The sequence below is a fragment of the Dipteris shenzhenensis genome, chromosome 6, assembly GCF_047967505.1.
Source record: "Dipteris shenzhenensis isolate YYH24624 ecotype China chromosome 6, Dip_SZ_1.0, whole genome shotgun sequence".
NCBI lineage: Eukaryota > Viridiplantae > Streptophyta > Polypodiopsida > Gleicheniales > Dipteridaceae > Dipteris > Dipteris shenzhenensis.
Genome location: NC_141601.1, coordinates 37496036 through 37513906, shown reverse-complemented (window position 1 = coordinate 37513906; position 17871 = coordinate 37496036). Strand labels below are relative to the sequence as shown.

At 44.2% G+C, this 17871-nt stretch overlaps 1 protein-coding gene across 1 annotated transcript in view; it reads left to right on the top strand.

Moving 5' to 3' along the window:
- Positions 1-17871, top strand: part of LOC147901134 (uncharacterized) — a 467121-nt gene that overhangs the window by 56079 nt on the left and 393171 nt on the right. The window contains exons 7-9 of the mRNA XM_087376081.1: positions 5910-6189; positions 15129-15380; positions 15522-15706. Coding sequence (XP_087232207.1) covers positions 5910-6189; positions 15129-15380; positions 15522-15706 — 717 coding nt within the window. The remainder of the gene's footprint in view (positions 1-5909; positions 6190-15128; positions 15381-15521; positions 15707-17871) is intronic.

Below are 17871 nucleotides of genomic sequence, written 5' to 3'. Positions count from 1 at the left end.
GATTCATCAATCAAACCCCAGTTACTCGAGGGCAGAGGAGTCTTACATGCATTGAGGATTGCCATTGGATAGATGCGAGTGTCGGCCCATCAGCTAGGGATTTGGGGAAGGAGAGCTGTAGGCATACCCAGAGAGCAGTGGATCTGCAGGTTATGCACATTGAGGGATATTCAGATAGAGGAGCATTTTCTATGTATTTGCCCAGCATACTATGAGACCTGGGGACGATACTACTGCCTCTTTCACAAGGGGCACGGCTTTCGTCCACTTTCACGACCGATCCACTTCCATGACCAAGTTTGCATATTGGGCTTTATCTGATGGAGATGTGACGACACATAGAGACATTGTTGCGACAAATCAGAGAGCAACATGAGGCGACGATGCCATAGTCATTGCTGCTGACCGAGCATAGAGGCTGTCACATGTTTTTATGCGTATAAGTCAGCTCCACGACATAGTGAGGTGGAGGATGAGCTAGCTGATATGAGGGTAGTATCGCTCAATAAAGAGAGCCGACAAGATGCTACCAAGCGACCACATGCGAGAGGGAGAGTGACCAGAGCACATACGAACGAGGTCCGGCCTATCTTAGATCTCCTTAGAGGGGACCACCAAAGACAAGGCATCACTCTTGACATAGCCCATCAAATCTAGAGATCAAGGAGACCATGTTCCCCGACACAGCTCGACAGCTCGACAGACTCAAATCCGAGATATCCCCGCAGCCCACCAGAGAGCCACCACGGTGTCTTAGCTTTCAGCTTTCAATTTGTATTTGAGTTTTCTTGGAGCTCTTTAGCTCTTTATCTTAGTATATCACTTAGCAAGGGCCCTGGCGCACCCTTTGCTTCAGCCCTTCAAGGCTTGTATGAGTTATTTTCGCTTGGTGTACTTTGTCCCATAGGCCACAACACCTCCCAAGGGCGTTAATCTCTCTCTCTCTCTCACACACACACACACTTCTTTTTTCATGAAATCTTTGATTGATTATATTATATGAGTAGCAACCTCAAAATAAGGTGCTACAATTACATCAACTAAAAATTTCAGTATATGCCAAAAAGACCTCATGATCTATGCAGCGGGTCTACAAGCAATCAAAGAAAGATTGCTGCAGAGAACACATAAAAAAGCCAAACAGAGAGAAAGTAGGATCACCAAAGACTTTACAATTCCTATATGTCCATAAAGTCCATAGTGACCGGTAGCGAATCCAAACGAAGAAAAGATGAAACTCCAATCTGGATGGATGAAACCCAAATAGCCAGAAGAACTTCCCAAACGGAACAGATGGGAATCTCGCTCGTAGGCGCTGTCGAAGCAAATAAAATGAGAGCACGGACAATGCCAAAACAAGTGAGGCACAGTCTCCGAAGAAGCAAAACATCTGTGACAAAGTGCAGGAGCAATGTGTCGATGAGCTAATAGCTGTCCAGCTGGAAACACTTCCAAAAGAACTCGCCAAAAGAAAACCTGTTGGCGAAGCGGTACTTTATAGGCCCAAAGTTGTTGTAATCTTTTCCTCCACCTTGGCTGGGCGATGCATTCGCCAAACAGAATCACACCTCTCTGAAACCCAAGGTTGAGGCAAAAGGATTTTATACAATGCAGGTACAGTAATCTGAGATAGCCTCAAAGAACGAGAAGAGGACCTTGGAGAAGTCAAAGTCCAATCTTCTAGCCGGTCTTGGAGTTCCAAAGGAGGAATTGGAACAAAAGGCGAAAGCATAGAAGTAATTTGTCGCCACAAAGGACGATAATGAGAGCCCAATCCATATGTAGTGGTTGCTAGAGAAAAGGGGAGCACAGTATCAGCATCATCTATAACATCAGCAACCGAGGTGATGCCTTTAAACGAGACAAAGTAGGAACGTCGAGGTTCCTGTAAAGCCAAGGGAGGCTGAAAGACTGTCGACCAATGAATGCTTTCAATTCTCAAAGAATTCCTAAGCAAACATTGCCGTCCATTCCATTCCAGATGAAAAAGAACATGCTTCAAGTCAAGAAGCAAGCGGGAGACAAAAGGGCAGCCAGGCAAAGTGCCATCAGTGCAACCAAAAAAGAAATTCCGGAATATGTAGAGGCGTCCCCAAAAAAGCTGCAAGAGTTGGAAGATGCTGAAGAAGAGGCAGAGGCAACGCTTTGAGGGTAATCCAGACCGGACAGCGAGTCAGAAGAGAGGCAGATGGATCAAAAAGCGGATCCAAGGGCATCACATAAGCAAAGAAACCAGCCCCATGAATACCAGCACGACTAACAAGTTGCTCCACCACATCAGTCGAAGAGCAGTGAGCATAATAAAAACCTTTGCCCAGAAAAAGAAAGGAGGAAAGGCAATCCTGAGCCACTGCAACTTCAGAAGTTGAGCTGCAGATAAAACCCTGCCCATAAAGTAGAGACAGACCCCAAACTGCTGAGCCTGTTGAAGACCAGAAACCAAAAGGGCAGAATCCAAAGAACAAACAAGCGGTGAACCCGATGAAGGAACATCTGTAACGGAAGCAAAACACATCTGGCGAAGAAGGTCCAGCTGGAGGGAAGACGAAGGACCATCCGTAATATCTAGTTTTGCCGATTTAACCAAAGTGGAGGGAGGCAAAGCACCATGCTTCCGTCAAAAGAAGACACCTGCAGGAGGAGCAGAGGCAGAAGGGGGGGCTGAAGCAGAGAAAATGAAAGAGCCATATATTGAAGTAGCAGGAAAAGGGGAGGAAGAGACATCAGGAAGAGATTGTACAGAACCCGGTTGTACAAACATGGGAGCAGGTACGGATAAAGAAAACTGTACGAAGGGGGGAGGCTGTACGAACGACCGTATAGTAGGTACTCAAAGAATTCTAAAGTGAATATTGCCGTCCATTCCATTCCAGATGAGAAAGAACATGCTTCCAGTCAAGAAGCAAGCGGGAGACAAAAGGGCAGCTAGGCAAAGTGCCATCAGTGCAGCCAAAAAAGAAATCCCAGTGATCGAGTTGCCAATGACCAAATGCAGAAATACTGATATGAGTGACCAGAGTCCTAATCATAAGAGCCCAAGGCTGATCACCTTGCAGAAATTGCAGCAACAAAAGAGAGATCTGGAGCATACATAGAGATGTTTTAAAATGCATAATCTTCAAAGGATGCCTCATCTTGTGGAGGCACATCAACTGAAAGTAGATTTGCATTTTCTGTCTTTGCTTTGGCTCTGCAAAACTTCTCATATGATTGTTCTTGCCACAGTGCTTGCATGGATTAATTTTGAAGCAGTCCTTTGAAAGGTGATTTGTCTTTCCACAGTGATTGCAAGGGGTATACTTGCCCTTCTGGACTTTTACAGCATAAACAATGTCATTGCCTTTCCTGAGCTCCATATGCCTTTCTTCTTCTTAGAGAGCAGAGATAATACCTTCAAGATTAGGATTAGGAAGATTTTTCAAAGTGCTAACTATGTGATCATAGTCTTCAGGCATACTCTTAAGTAACACTGCCATAGCATCATCTGGAGTAATAGGAGAGTTGATAGAAGCTAATTGAGTCATAAGACTCCGCATATAGTTGACATGAGCTGCTAAAGTAGTACCACTAGCCATCTTCAATTCAAAGAAAGAGATTTTAAGTGATAGTTTAGAGATGTGAGAGCTAGCACCAAAAATCATGTCAAGCTTCTGCCAAGCTTCTGAAGGAGACTCCAAGTCAGAGATATGGTGAATATAATCATCTCCTAAAGCAAGAGCAATGATACCATATGCTTTTTCTTCTCTAGCTGGATCCCTTGCCGGTCGTGTCGGAGTTGAGGATTCTCCAGCATTGGAGGCCGTAGAAGAAGCGGTAGGAGTAGGTTTGACAAGTCCCCATAAGTTCTCCCTCATCAATGCAAATTTCACCTTCATCTGCCATGTGTGGAAGCCCTTTCCATTGAACTTCTCTAGATTCAATAGGGTAGCCATGAGAGCGTCTAACCCAAATATTGGGCAGTGTCTATCTCTCTTACAAGGCAAAAAATAACTGAAAGACTTCCAAAATATGAGCACTTGATGTAGCAAAGACTAGTGACCAATATTCAATCAATGATGCTTCTTCTTACATGCTTCATAGAAGTGGCTAAAATGAATACTTTCCAATCAAAACTAGGTCTAGCAATTCAAAACAAAACTGAATCCACACTTGTACTGAAGTTATTGAAAGATTCAAAAAACCAGAAATGCTAGAGTAGCATTTTATGTAGCATCATCTTCAAAAACTTGTCCAAAACTGTCAAAACCAAAAGGCTGAACTTGGAGGGCTTGTAGCTCACTCTTCAAAGCAAGGAAAAGAGGGCTTTCTGAAGCAAAAGAAAGCTCATATACCAGAGAGAGTCCAGCACAGAGGTTGGACGAAATGGTGCGCACTTTTGCCCGGGAGAGTTGCTACAGGCTGAACCTGAGTTTTGACGATTTCTCCCTCGTTACTGAACCAAATGACCTGAAAAATGGCTCAAAATCTTCGTCTTGAGGTCGCCCATCTACTCCTAAGAGGGCTCAGGCAATGGCGGAGCAGGCAGGGAGTATTAAGCAATAGAAGAAATTCGCTGTTTGGAGAATGGCAGCCAACAGAAACGTTTTTTTCTCAATTGCTTGCAGGTGGAAGTTTGCCCATACTAGAGGAGTTTCCAGCTCAGAGGGTTTGGGCAATGGTCGTTTGTAGGCGGAGAACCAAGCTCTCAAAGATTTTGGGAAGAAGGAGGAAAATGGAGAAGAAGAAGATGATGATGTGGCAGAAATGGGCTCAAGGGGGATCAAAGGGCTTTGATACCATGTTGGTAAACTGAAAGGAAAGGAAAGAGTGGACACAAACTCAGAATACTTGCATTACTTGCTTGTAGAATAAAGAAGAGTGAGGTCCTTAAGTAGGCACCTCATACATGCTCACTGACATCAGTGATGACTTCAGAGCTCCTCAATCATCTCTTCAATCTGCTCCTAGATTCTCTCAATCATCCTATGTGGCTCTCCACCACCTAACTGTGCTTGTGGGCACCTAACTGTGCCTCTAGCACTCACACATAAAAAAACATAAGGTGTGCCTGAGGCATACACCTTGAGATATCCCAACAGCCTGTAGATTAGCCTAGGTAGGCAGCCCTTTCTCAGCTTTGTCTGCAGCTTCTATGTGCCTCCTTCACCTCCTGGATGTAGGCCCAAGGAAGGTCCTCCTGCTGCTTCAATCTGCTGGTGGTTGGCTGCTCCAGAGAATGAGTTATGAGGGCACAAAGGTGCTCCTTATATAGGGCACAAGGCCCTCCAAAACCAACCGACCAGCCAGCCCTAATTGGGCCGACTGGCTGGTCTGTAGCAGCCCTAACCAACCGACCAGTTGGTTGGCTGGTTGGCTGCCTATCCAGCCCTATTTAGGGCCCTTTGCTGATCCTTTGTTCCATGCAGGGCCCAGCACCTTTGGGCTGCTTACCCCGCCACCTGCCAGCCCTGTTTGCAGGCCATAGACCTGCCCAATACCTGTTGCAACAGTGCGACTCCATGCTTCTGCTGATCCGCCTCTGCTCAGCCCTTGTCTGGACCCTGGCGCACCCTGCACACCTTCCGTACACTGCCCTGCAGCAGCCCATACTGATCTGTACAGTGGCTGTCCCCTTTCTCTGGGCATAAGGTCTCCCTCCCCCATGCTCTCCTCATTTAGGGGCTTATAGATGGGGAGGTGACCTTTCCAACAAGTTGTGTCTTGTTCTTTTTTTAATGTTGCTTTTTAAACACATTGTCTATTGAAGCACAAGTTTGGTGACAATTCTGAATATTAATGGGGGCAAGCTGGTATTTTGAAGCATGTAGTTGGCTACTGAGCATATTCACCTCATACTTATAATCATGCTTTGAAAAGGATCTTCTTGGCATAATGTAATAATTTATGCAATTCGAATTGCCATCATGCAGTTGGACTTCGGTCCTAAAAAATATCATCAGAAGCTCTTTTAAAGACGTTGGAAAAGGATGGTTCAATTTGCAAGAGAGCAGTTGGGATGCATATGAGGCAAGCAAGATGAAGAGGTATCTCCGAATGGTACGATATATGATGGAGGATTCCGTGCGCTATTTAGTCGAAGATACTCTACTAAGATATTGTGTCTTCGTTGAGAGACATTGTGGAAATCCTTTAGTTGAAGTTCAGGACATTGATTGTGTTAGTACAGTTTGGCCTGCTTCTGATCACAAGGTAAAGTTGTATGCTTTTCAAAAACTTCTTGCACTAATGAATTTCCTGAGAGTCAGGGACTCTCGTCAATGCTGTTAACACTATTTTGCATAATTACTTGATTTACCATCAATTTAAATAGACATCCTGAATGTAAGACAATATACAGTTGCAAAGAAATAGCTAAAAGGGAGCCTTTGCTTTCAGTTTCAAACTATAAAGATGTACCATCGTGATAAGGAAATAATGAATCTTATAAGTAAAAATTATCAGTTTTGGCCAATAAAGGTAGAAGAACAGCACTACAACCATACCAAACTAGTTCCAACTGGTCTAAAAATCTACCTTAAGGGAAGTAGAAAAACATGAACATGACTCAAATCCCTTAGCTGCACAATGCTTAGCCAAGATAGACTGTAGCGACCTAAGGTAATCCAGTAGCAAAAGAACTGTGACTTAGAATGAAGTTGAAACAAAGTGACTTCAACGCAAATATACTAAATGTGATCGATAAATGCCAGTTAACACTTACGTAATGCTGATGCCAATAGAGAAGGCACCTAGCATATTCCAATAGCAAAAGAATTCTGACTTGAAATGAGATTGAAACAACGTGACTTTAACACATGGATCGCCAATGCTTTGTACTCACTATGTGCCCAATAAGAAGAGTCCTCAACCTATGGGACTTCCATGTTGCTTCATGTGAGGTTCTCAACAGGCTTGACTTTAACACAAATATACTTTATGTGATGGAGGCATATACTGGTAAACCCTTGGTTACATGTGATGGATCACCGATGCTACTCAGTGTGCCCAATAAGAAGAGTCCTCAACCTATGGGACTGCCCCTTTTATTCCACTCATGTTGCTTCTGTGAAGTTCTCAACAGCCTGCATGCCTCGTTGCATCGTGATGAAGATGGGTTTGAGGGAACTTCTGTGTCTCATTGAAATTGAACTGCTCTCAATGTGCTGCAGCTCAAGACGTGTTGAAGATCATAATCTTGTTTTCCCAAGGTTGAACTTGAAGTCACGTATCTCACTGAAAGTCTGGAATGCATCCAAATGTTGCTGGAAACCCTTGATGGTGGAAGAGGAGAGTAAGGCCACATGATCTACACATAGGAGAAGTGGTAATGGGAATCCAACGAAGGGTGAGCTTGTACTGGCTAGTGTCGCAAAACGAATGACTCAAAACGTATAGTCCTAACAAGGTCGGTGATGTTACGCTCTAGCTGAGGTAGCATGACCTCGGAAGAATCAGTCGACATTTCCCTTAAAGGATCTATGTTTGTAATATATCTGTTTGCACTTCATGTAAATGATCGGGAGGGAATTAATGTCAAGGTCCTAGGTGAGGGTTGATAGCACCAGACTAGGTGGATCTAAGGCTAAGGGCCTAATGCAAGAAATGTGCCTAGGGGCAAAGGAAATTAAAGCTTCGCATTAGGAAGGCCCTATGATGATGACATGTGACATCTAGATCCATGTAGGGAGATGGGGCTTGTTGGAGTTAGTGAGAGATGGAGAATGGACTGTTCACGTATGTTTTTGATCTGATTTTCTCCGTCAGCTCTCATGCTTCAGCAAGGTGGGCTGGGTGGAATAATATTAGTGCTACTCCCGTGATCTGCCTGTAGCTAGAAGAGTTAGTGTGACATTTGGTATCAGAGCCAAAGGCTAGGTGAGAGAGAGGATCTGGGTGACGGAACGTGAAGCGTATAGTTGCTCGTTGGCAGCGGACGAAAATCCAAAGGAAATACGTGGAGCTGGGTGAAAGACCTGCGAAACGAACAGTAAGGCTCGTGAATGGGACGTGATCACACGATTACTTCGTGGAGAGAGGTGTGACGACGAACGGCGTGGGCGTGTAACACAGGGATAATTTTGCTACGCGTGACGCCAAAACGGAATAGAATAAGAGTTAGTGATCTCGGAAGGGGCTAGCAGAAAAAAAAAATTTACAGGAAGAGGGTCGCTGTCCCCTTCGCTATTTCCTACCAATTCTGCACATAAAAGTTGACGTCGCAAAGGCCTAGAGTGAGATGCGACGTGTGCTTTTAAATGGTCACGGGATTTGGCCGTCTCGTCCGTTGGCGTCAGGCAAGGATTAGAGGTGGTTATTCATTTGGTAAATGAGGCGTGACGATGGGTGACGTACGGGCAGCGATGGTAGTTTGGTGGCTCGACGGCGATGTATAGCTTAGTTGGGACTGGGTAATCTACCCGTTGTAAGAGCCTTGGCGATCAATTTTCGGATAGAGCAATATACTTGGAGCTCCCTCCAAGACCCACCTCTAGTGACCTTGTCGAGAGACTGAAGGAACTGCTGAGCAATCTCAATCGTCTGACGCCGACTGAGAATCTCTTGTTCGTATTAGATTGGAGGCAGCTCCTCAAAGCAGCAATTAGCGTATCATTCCGAAACAGAGAGCAGGCTTCAGGAACTCGAATTGCATGGAGCTTCCAAGGAGCATCAAATTTTCCTTTTATATAAAATTTCAGTTTTTAGTATGCAGCTTGTTATTTCTGTACAGCAGAGTTTACAGTTTACTATGCCTATGCATGTGCCTGTGTGCTTCAGTCAGAGTTAGTTTGCAGGAATTTCCCTAGTATAGGGAAAAGCGGGATTTGGATATATGCCTGTGTCAAATGCCTAGTTAGTGTGAATTTGGTATTGCAGGTATTCCCTAGTATAGGGAATTGTGTCAGAATGTCAGTACACTGAATTGTGTCAGTTTGTAAGTACAGTGTTTTAGCGGTGTTTTTTTTTTAAAAAATAAATAAATAAAGAGGAAGAAAAACACCCATTGACCTCAATGGAAGCAGAAGGAGCTTCCAGGAGGGACCCTGGTGAATCAGGAGTCCGGCCGACCCAGCAGGTGTCGCGCCCAGTAGCTCATACCTTATCTGGCAGGATTGCATTACTTGAGGATGCCTTGCAGCAGTTATTAGTGCAACGGTTACAGGCCAATGCAGGGCAGTCTGAACTTAGAAGAGTGATACACAGTATGTCTGCCAGACCTTCTCGAGATGAGAAGGGAAAGGCTCCAATGGAACCGGAGTCTAGTGTCCATACGATCGAGTCTAGAAAGGCTAAAGTACCTTATATTGCCAATTACAGGTCGGAAAAGTATTCTGGTCGGATGAATGACCGTAGTTCTGATGTCATTGAGACCTGGTTACACAAATGGGACGAGGCATTCGCCATTTGTGAGATCAGGAACGATATCAAGAAGATCCGCGAGGCCACCCACATGTTTAGTGAGGCAGCGGATCAGTGGTGGATTAAACAACAAAAGGATGGTATAGCATTCACTACCTGGGAGGGGTTTAAAAGAGAATTCAGAAAACACTTCTTACCTCCTGACGAAGCATCCCGAGCTTGGGATCAATATAGAAACCTTCGTCAGATAAATTTGTCAGTGGCAGAGTACACTGATAAATTTCGAGAGAGCGTAATGAAGATTGATGAACCCCTGCCTCAATCAATCCAAGTGAAGGATTTCATATTTGGATTGAATGATCGGATTAAAATGAAAGTTCGGGCTAAGTATGCGAACACGTTGGATGATGCAATAGCCATAGCCTTGAACTATGAAGATGCCAAGGGCAGCAAACCAAGTGGGTTTGCGCAGGTCGGAACCCAGTATGGGTACCAGAAGAAATCTGGGTTTAAGAAGAGGTGGATTAATAAAGGGAGTGGTTCTCAGCCTAGTGGTCAAGCCAAGCAGGCAAAACGAGCTGAAACTCCTAAATCAAGTACCACCATTAGAGTGAAAAGGAAAGTAACCCCAATGGCAGCCCGGGCTTGGTCTAAGTCTCCCTTAAACCCAGAACAAAGAGAAAAAGCGATGAGAGAAGGCTTATGTTTTGGTTGCCTTCAGCCTCATCAGTGGAAGGATTGTCCACGGAATAAAGATCGTCGGATGGCTGAGATGGTGGTCTCAGAATGCGACGTGGAAATGGAGGGAAGTCCCAGAGCGGAAGAGATGCAGATTCAGCTAGCGGGATCTTCTCAGAGGTCAGTACCTTGTTTGTTATGTGTGTCTGTTGCTAAGCTAGTAATGAGTGCACCTGATAACATCCTATCTAAGCCCGCAGCAACGCGGTATACAGCCTTTAATGATACGGAGTTAATTAAGATGAAAGGGCAAGTGGCCAATCATGATGTCATTGTGCTGTTTGACTCGGCGTCAATGCATAATGTGATTAACTCCAAGCTCGTAAAGAGGCTGAAATTAAAGACTAACCCATTTGACTATGCGTATACAGTCAGAATGGCAGATGGAAGTTCAACTGAAGTATGCGACCAAAGGGTTACCCAGTTGGAGCTTCGTATTCAGGACTATGCTGAGAAGCTTGATTTTGAAACGACTAAGCTTGCTCATGCAAATATAGCCCTGGGTATGGCGTGGCATTCTAGGAAGAATCCAGCCATTGATTGAAAAAAGCACGTATATCAATTCAAGATGAATGATGTGCTTTATGTCTTGCGAGGTGAAAAAGATGTACCTTAGGGACCGTTGGTTTCCGTGATGGAAATCCGAAAAGCTCAAGAAAAGTTTTTATTCCTTTGTACGGCATCGATAGAGCCGGTTGATGATTCGTCGGCTAGCACTGATGTTGCGCAAAGTGGTGAGATGGCCAAGCTGGCTAATCTTATAACAGAGGAGTTTTCTGAATGTTTTAGGGATGAACTACCTTATGGGTTACCTCCAGAGCGGAATGTTCAGCATAAGATTGAACTGATCCCGGGGGCAGAACCTGTAAATAGACCTCCCTATAGAATGAGTTTTACTGAAGAGGCGAAGGTGCGTAGACAACTGGAAGAATACCTCAAGTTGGGATAGATTCAACTAAGTTTCTCACCTTTTGCTTCGCCAGTGATATTAAAGAAGAAAAGGATGATACGTTTCGCCTCTGTATAGATTACAGAGCATTGAATAATATCACTGTTAAGCACAGGTATCGGATGGCTCGGATTGATGATTTGCTAGAGCCGTGATTTTCAGCAAGATAGATCTTAAGTGTGGCTACCATCAGATCCGGATTAGAGCCGAGGATGTGCATAAAACCGCTTTCAGAAGCAGGTTTGGTCATTATGAGTTTTTGGTAATGCCCTTCGGACTTACCAATGCTCTAGCTACATTCGTCATGCTTATGAATGATTTACCACGTCCGTATATCGGAAAGTTTGTAGTACATTTTATTGACGATATTCTAGTGTTCAGTAAAAGTATTACTGAGCATCGTGAACACTTAAGAATAGTGTTCAGTACTTTAAGGAAAGCCAGTCTTTATGTAAATAAAAAGAAAACTATACTGTGTATGGTTAGGCTTGAATATTTAGGATTCATAATTATCCCAGAGGGGGTAGAAATGGATCCGAAGAAAGTGACTGCGATACTAACTTGGCCAATCCCTCAGGGTCTGACCGTGTTGCGATCATTCTTGGGATTTGTCCAATTTTATAGAAGGCATATCAAAGGATATTCTGAAATAGTATCACCATTGACTGATCTGACCTCAGATAAAGTACCTTTTATACGAGGACAGAATCAACAAGAAAGTTTTAACACCATAAAACAAGCTGTGGTCACAAGACCGGTGTTAAAAATAGTTGATCCCCAGAAACCGTTGTTCCTAGAAACCGATGCAAGCGGCATTGCAGTAGGAGCAGTCCTCCTTCAGGAGGGAAGGCCAGTAGCCTTTGAAAGCAAGAAGCTTTCTCCCTCTCAAAGGAATTGGCCAACTCATGAATTGGAGTTGTATGCTGTTATCCATGCTTTGAAAACATGGAGGCATTATCTGTATGGTTCAGAGTTTTATGTGGATGTGGATCATGATACTCTGAAACACTTCTGTAAACAGCCTGACTTGAGGGGCCGCCAAGCTAGGTGGGCAGAGCTCATGCAGGAGTTTAATTTGACGATTCGGTACCGAAGAGGAAAAGACAATAAGGTAGCTGATGCGTTGTCTCGCATTATGCACAACCTGAGTTTCACGGTATTAGAGAGTGCTCTAATGACCGAGATCAGAGAAACTCAAAAGGTGGATGAGTTTGTCCAGAGCTTATGGCCTAAAGCTCATATGTTAAAACCCGGGGAAAACGAAAAGGATGACCTGGCATCCAGAAAAGGCCAAACATATGCAAGATATACCATAAGGGATGGTATGCTGAAAAGAAATGGTAAGGATGTAGTACCTAGTCAGAATGATCTCAAGCAGAGAGTCATTCGACAGTGCCATGATAACCCATGTGCAGGACATCCAGGAGTCGAGAAGACCTATGATCTCGTGAAGCGAGATTTCTTTTGGCCAAAGATGAAAAAGCATATTCATGAATATGTGACACGGTGTTTTTCGTGTCAGGTAAGCAAGGCCGAGCGGGTGAAGCCACCCGGACTTTTACAGCCTTTGGAGATACCACTAAGTAAGTGGGAGAGCATTTGCATGGACTTTATTATAGGGCTGCCTACAACACAAGGAGGGTATGATTCTATCCTTGTGGTGGTTGATCGTCTAACCAAGATGGCTCACTTCATTCTGACTAGAGAGTCTGTTAGTGCCCCGCAAGTGGCGGATTTATTTATTAGACATATATTTTGTCTGCATGGATTGCCTAGATCCATAGTGTCAGACAGAGATGTCAAATTTACTGGTCATTTTTGGAGAGCGGTATTTGAGACACTAAGGACTGAGTTGGGAATGAGTAGTGGGGATCATCCTGAGACGGATGGTCAGACGGAGAGAGTCAACCAGACTTTAGAGGATATGCTGAGAGCATATGTGTCATTGAGGAAACATACGTGGAACAAGTGGTTGCCATTGTTAGAGTTTGCCTACAATGATAGAAAACATTTCTCTACAAGGTTAAGTCTGTTTGAGCTGAACTATGGTTATAGACCAGCGAATCCAACTATAGTTGGAGTACCTCAGAAAGTGCCTAGTGCCGCGAACTTTGTGGTTCAGATGCGGGAGATGCTAGCACTTGCGAGAGCTAATATCCGCCAGGCTATGGATAGAGCCAAGGCGTATGCGGATGAAAACCGGTCTATAAGAGAATTTAAGGAAGGAGAAAAAGTTTTTCTTAGAGTTCCTTCGCACTCGAAGTCGTTAACTTTAAGAGAGTGTGCTAAGTTATCACCTTGATACTGTGGGCCGTGGTTAATTCTAAAGAGAATAGGCAAGGTAGCCTATAAATTAGAATTGCCACAGGGGTGTAAGGTGCACTCGGTTTTTCATGTTTCGCGCTTAAAGAAATTTGTACATACAGGTGACTCACTAATCGAAGGTGTGGTTTTGTTTCAGGAGATAGAGGATAATGCAAGGCGCAAACCAACAAGAATCCTAGACCGAGGAACAATGCAAATACGAAATCGGAAGATACCCACGGTGTTGGTTGCATGGCATGGTCAGCCTCTATCCGAAGCTACCTGGGAATCCGTATACCAGTTGCGGAGAGTGTTCCCAGACTTTATCATCGAGGACGCTGATGTCTGAAGAGGGAAGGAATGTTACGCTCTAGCCGAGGTAGCATGACCTCGGAAGAATCAGTCGACATTTCCCTTAAAGGATCTATGTTTGTAATATATCTGTTTGCGCTTCATGTAACTGATCGGGAGGGAATTAATGTCAAGGTCCTAGGTGAGGGTTGATAGCACCAGACTAGGTGGATCTAAGGCTAAGGGCCTAATGCAAGAAATGTGCCTAGGGGCAAAGGAAATTAAAGCTTCCCAAGTGAGGGGTGAAATGTTGCATTAGGAAGGCCCTATGATGATGACATGTGACATCTAGATCCATGTAGGGAGATGGGGCTTGTTGGAGTTAGTGAGAGATGGAGAATGGACTGTTCACGTATGATTTTGATCTGATTTTCTCCGTCAGCTCTCATGCTTCAGCAAGGTGGGCTGGGTGGAATAATATTAGTGCTACTCCCGTGATCTGCCTGTAGCTAGAAGAGTTAGTGTGACATTTGGTATCAGAGCCAAAGGCTAGGTGAGAGAGAGGATCTGGGTGACGGAACGTGAAGCGTATAGTTGCTCGCTGAGGTAGCATGACCTCGGAAGAATCAGTCGACATTTCCCTTAAAGGATCTATGTTTGTAATATATCTGTTTGCACTTCATGTAAATGATCGGGAGGGAATTAATGTCAAGGTCCTAGGTGAGGGTTGATAGCACGAGACTAGGTGGATCTAAGGCTAAGGGCCTAATGCAAGAAATGTGCCTAGGGGCAAAGGAAATTAAAGCTTCCCAAGTGAGGGGTGAAATGTTGCATTAGGAAGGCCCTATGATGATGACATGTGGCATCTAGATCCATGTAGGGAGATGGGGCTTGTTGGAGTTAGTGAGAGATGGAGAATGGACTGTTCACGTATGTTTTTGATCTGATTTTCTCCGTCAGCTCTCATGCTTCAGCAAGGTGGGCTGGGTGGAACAATATTGGTGCTACTCCCGTGATCTGCCTGTAGCTGGAAGAGTTAGTGTGACAGGTGATAAAGGACATCCTTGCTTGATCCCAACCATACTCATGACCTCCTTTATCCTCCTCTATCCACCCAGCCATTGTCCAATCTTTACCTGATACCCACTCGTGATTGTCCAAACAATATCCCTAAGTCCTGTAGTAGAGGTTTGAGTAGTCAAGCTTGTGTCACTATGCCGAAGTCCTTACAGAAATGCACAAAACAACAAAGCCCTTGTGTGTCTAGAGCCTTCCCATTTGCTAGCTTTTTAGGCCCTCTCCCTATGTCTTCTTCCATTATGGTGTTAATTGCTGCTTCGATGGAAAAGTCATGATTTACTCTCTCTTCTCCTTCCCTTTTGTAGAGGTCTTTGACGGACCGTATCATGTCTTCCCATGTTGCTTTCCTCTCCTAAGGTTTTTTGCAATGTAATTTCAGAGAGAGAGAGAGAGAGAGAGAGAGAGAGCTTATTCTTTGGTCTTTTGACAGATTGTTAAAAAGCCACCACTTTTTTCTTTGGAAATTGTGAACTCGGATCAAGGCATATTTGATTATAACAACCCCTTGAAAAATTTTGAGGATGCAGTATGCAAAGCATTTGACAATGCTGTTGCGTGTGTACAATCAATCTCAAATTTGGAGCCAGCCATTATGGAGAATCTCTTTTGGAGTGGAGTTCCAATGATTGGCTGTGTGAATCTACTTGAGGAAGGGATCTTAAACCTGAAAACACGAGTTCAGGTTAGTGTTAGCTATGAAAATTTCATAGCTGTTTGTAAGGAAGCATTTTTTAACTATTCTCCATGTAACATCATGTCTTACGAAAGCTGTCTCTCTTTAACTAAGAAACTTGACTAAGGGATTTTTGCAATGATTAATCAGGTGGCTATTAGAAAGGCAACGGCAATAGCAAAATTATATCTTGAGAAATTTGGAACTTTTGAGTCCATCCTTCAAACTGATGTTGGTAATTATAGGACAGAACTAGAAAAAAAGAAGCTTCCTCTTAAAGATTTGCTTGTAGAAGCTCATGGTCACAAGGCTGATCAAGATAACATAGAGAAAAGGTTTACATCATATGTTCCCTTTGATTATACATTACTTTCATTTTTTCCCAAAATTCTGATGGAAATATATTTGTGAAACTGCTATCATTGTTTCTTATCATTTAAACATGTTAGGAGTTGCATTTTTCTTCAGCAGTCCCTAGTTCTTCCATATGTACATATTGTATCTCCACATTCAAACAGAATTTTGCACTGAATTCTCTCTCCGATTGTATGTAAAAATTGGTGGCTATCTAAATTGTATGCAAGAATGCATCTCTACATTCAAATAGAATTTAGCACTGATTGCTCTCTTCAATGGTATCTTAAAAATGGTGGCTATTTAAATTGTATGCAAGAATGTGGAATCGATCAGCATGATGGTTTTCCATAATGCTTGATGACATGGAGTACATTTAAAATGTACATATCACCACACATGCTCAAGCGCACACATACACATGCACATGCTTGCATGCTCTATGTGCATGCACGCGCGTGCATGCGTGCGTGCGTGTGTGTGTGTGTGTGAGAGAGAGAGATGGGGTGTGTGTGTGTGTGTGTGTGTGAGAGAGAGAGAAAATTGTGTGTGTGTGTGTGTGTGTGTGTGTGTGTAGCGAGAGCGAGCGACGGTGAGTGCAGGCACCCGACCCCCTTAGGTCTTCTCCCCCTCCGTCCGTACGTCCGTACGATCGCCGTACGGACGCTCCTGCTGTGCAGGACTGTAAGCTTCGTCGTCCCTCCGTTACGTTTCTACTTTCCCCATCAGCCTTTCCGTACGACGTGACATCGTCAGTGTATTCAGCTTTTCCGTACCACCCCGCCTCTTTCCGTACAATCTTGTACATCTTCGTCAGCACTTCTTGCCCGTACAGAATCACTGTTGTACGATCCTCCGTACAGAATCCCGTACAACTTTTCCATACAGTTTCTTTCCGTACAGTGCTCTCCGTGCAGTTTTCCGTACAGTGCTCTCCGTACAGTTTTCGTACAGCCTACCTGCACAGGCCTTCCGTACAGCTTCTCCGTACAGCCTCTGCCGTACTGTTCTGCACCTTCTCCCGGTGCTTTGTCTTTTCTCTATTTCTTGCTTGCTTTGCCATATCTCAACCATGGCTTCAGGTTCTGATGTCTGTACATATGCTAGAAAAGATAGACCTGCAGATGCCAAGCGTCGTCCTTCTCTGCCTGCATCTCAGGATGATGAGCTCACTCTGGAAGCTCAATATGTGTTTGATACACTCAAGGATGACTTTCAGCAGTCACGACAAGAATGGGGCAAACCAGTTCCAGAGGTCACATACAAATTGAAATTGCCCTCCCTTGTGAATCCTCTCAGAAAGCTATCTCAAACCGCGGTAATTATTTTCTTTCCAGGAAGAATCCCAGCTGCCAGTGATGTTGCGCAATGGATCAAGTCTATTCTTGGAGGATGCTTTGTAGAGGGTGTATATTTTGCCTCCAGAGGCTTTTATGAGGTGCATTTATCTGATGCTTTGTGCAAGCAGAAGCTCCTTGAGCTTTCTCCCCTCTTTTATGGGAAGCAGATGGTACATGCCATGCCTTGGTCCCCAAACAAGGATTACCAAAGTCTTATACGCCATCATTGTCCTGTATGGGTTGAGGGTGTTAACTTCCCGGACTATATGCATGAAGAATTGCCTAGTCTGGCCGCTTCATTGGGATAGGTCATTTGCCCTCCACGCCCCATGGGAAATCGTAACAGATTCTGCATCCTCTGGGACACTGACATACCTACCCCTCCTTCTATTGCAGTGGAAGTTGAGGGTGTGCAATTGGGGAAAAAGTTTTTTGACTTGAAATGGGGTGTATTTGCAGGCGCTTGCTTTGCCTGCCATAAGTTTGGGCATCTAGCCTCTGAATGCCCAATAGTTCTGCATCAACCCCCTCCTAATGCCTTGCCACCTCAGACAAGGGAAAAGAATGAGAATTTGCAAGTCAAGCCAGCAACTCGAAATGGAGCAAAGAATGCTAAACCAGTTAATCAGGTGCAATCACTCGTTGGAAAAGGGAAAGAAAAAGAAAAAGAGAAGATGAAGGAATCTGTGGGGACAGATCGGGATGGTTTTCAACAGCCAAAGAAGGTGATTGTATTGAAGCCACGCCCCTTTCAATCTCGGCAATGGGATGCTTCTTCTCCCTTACCAGGACAGGCTTCTACTTCA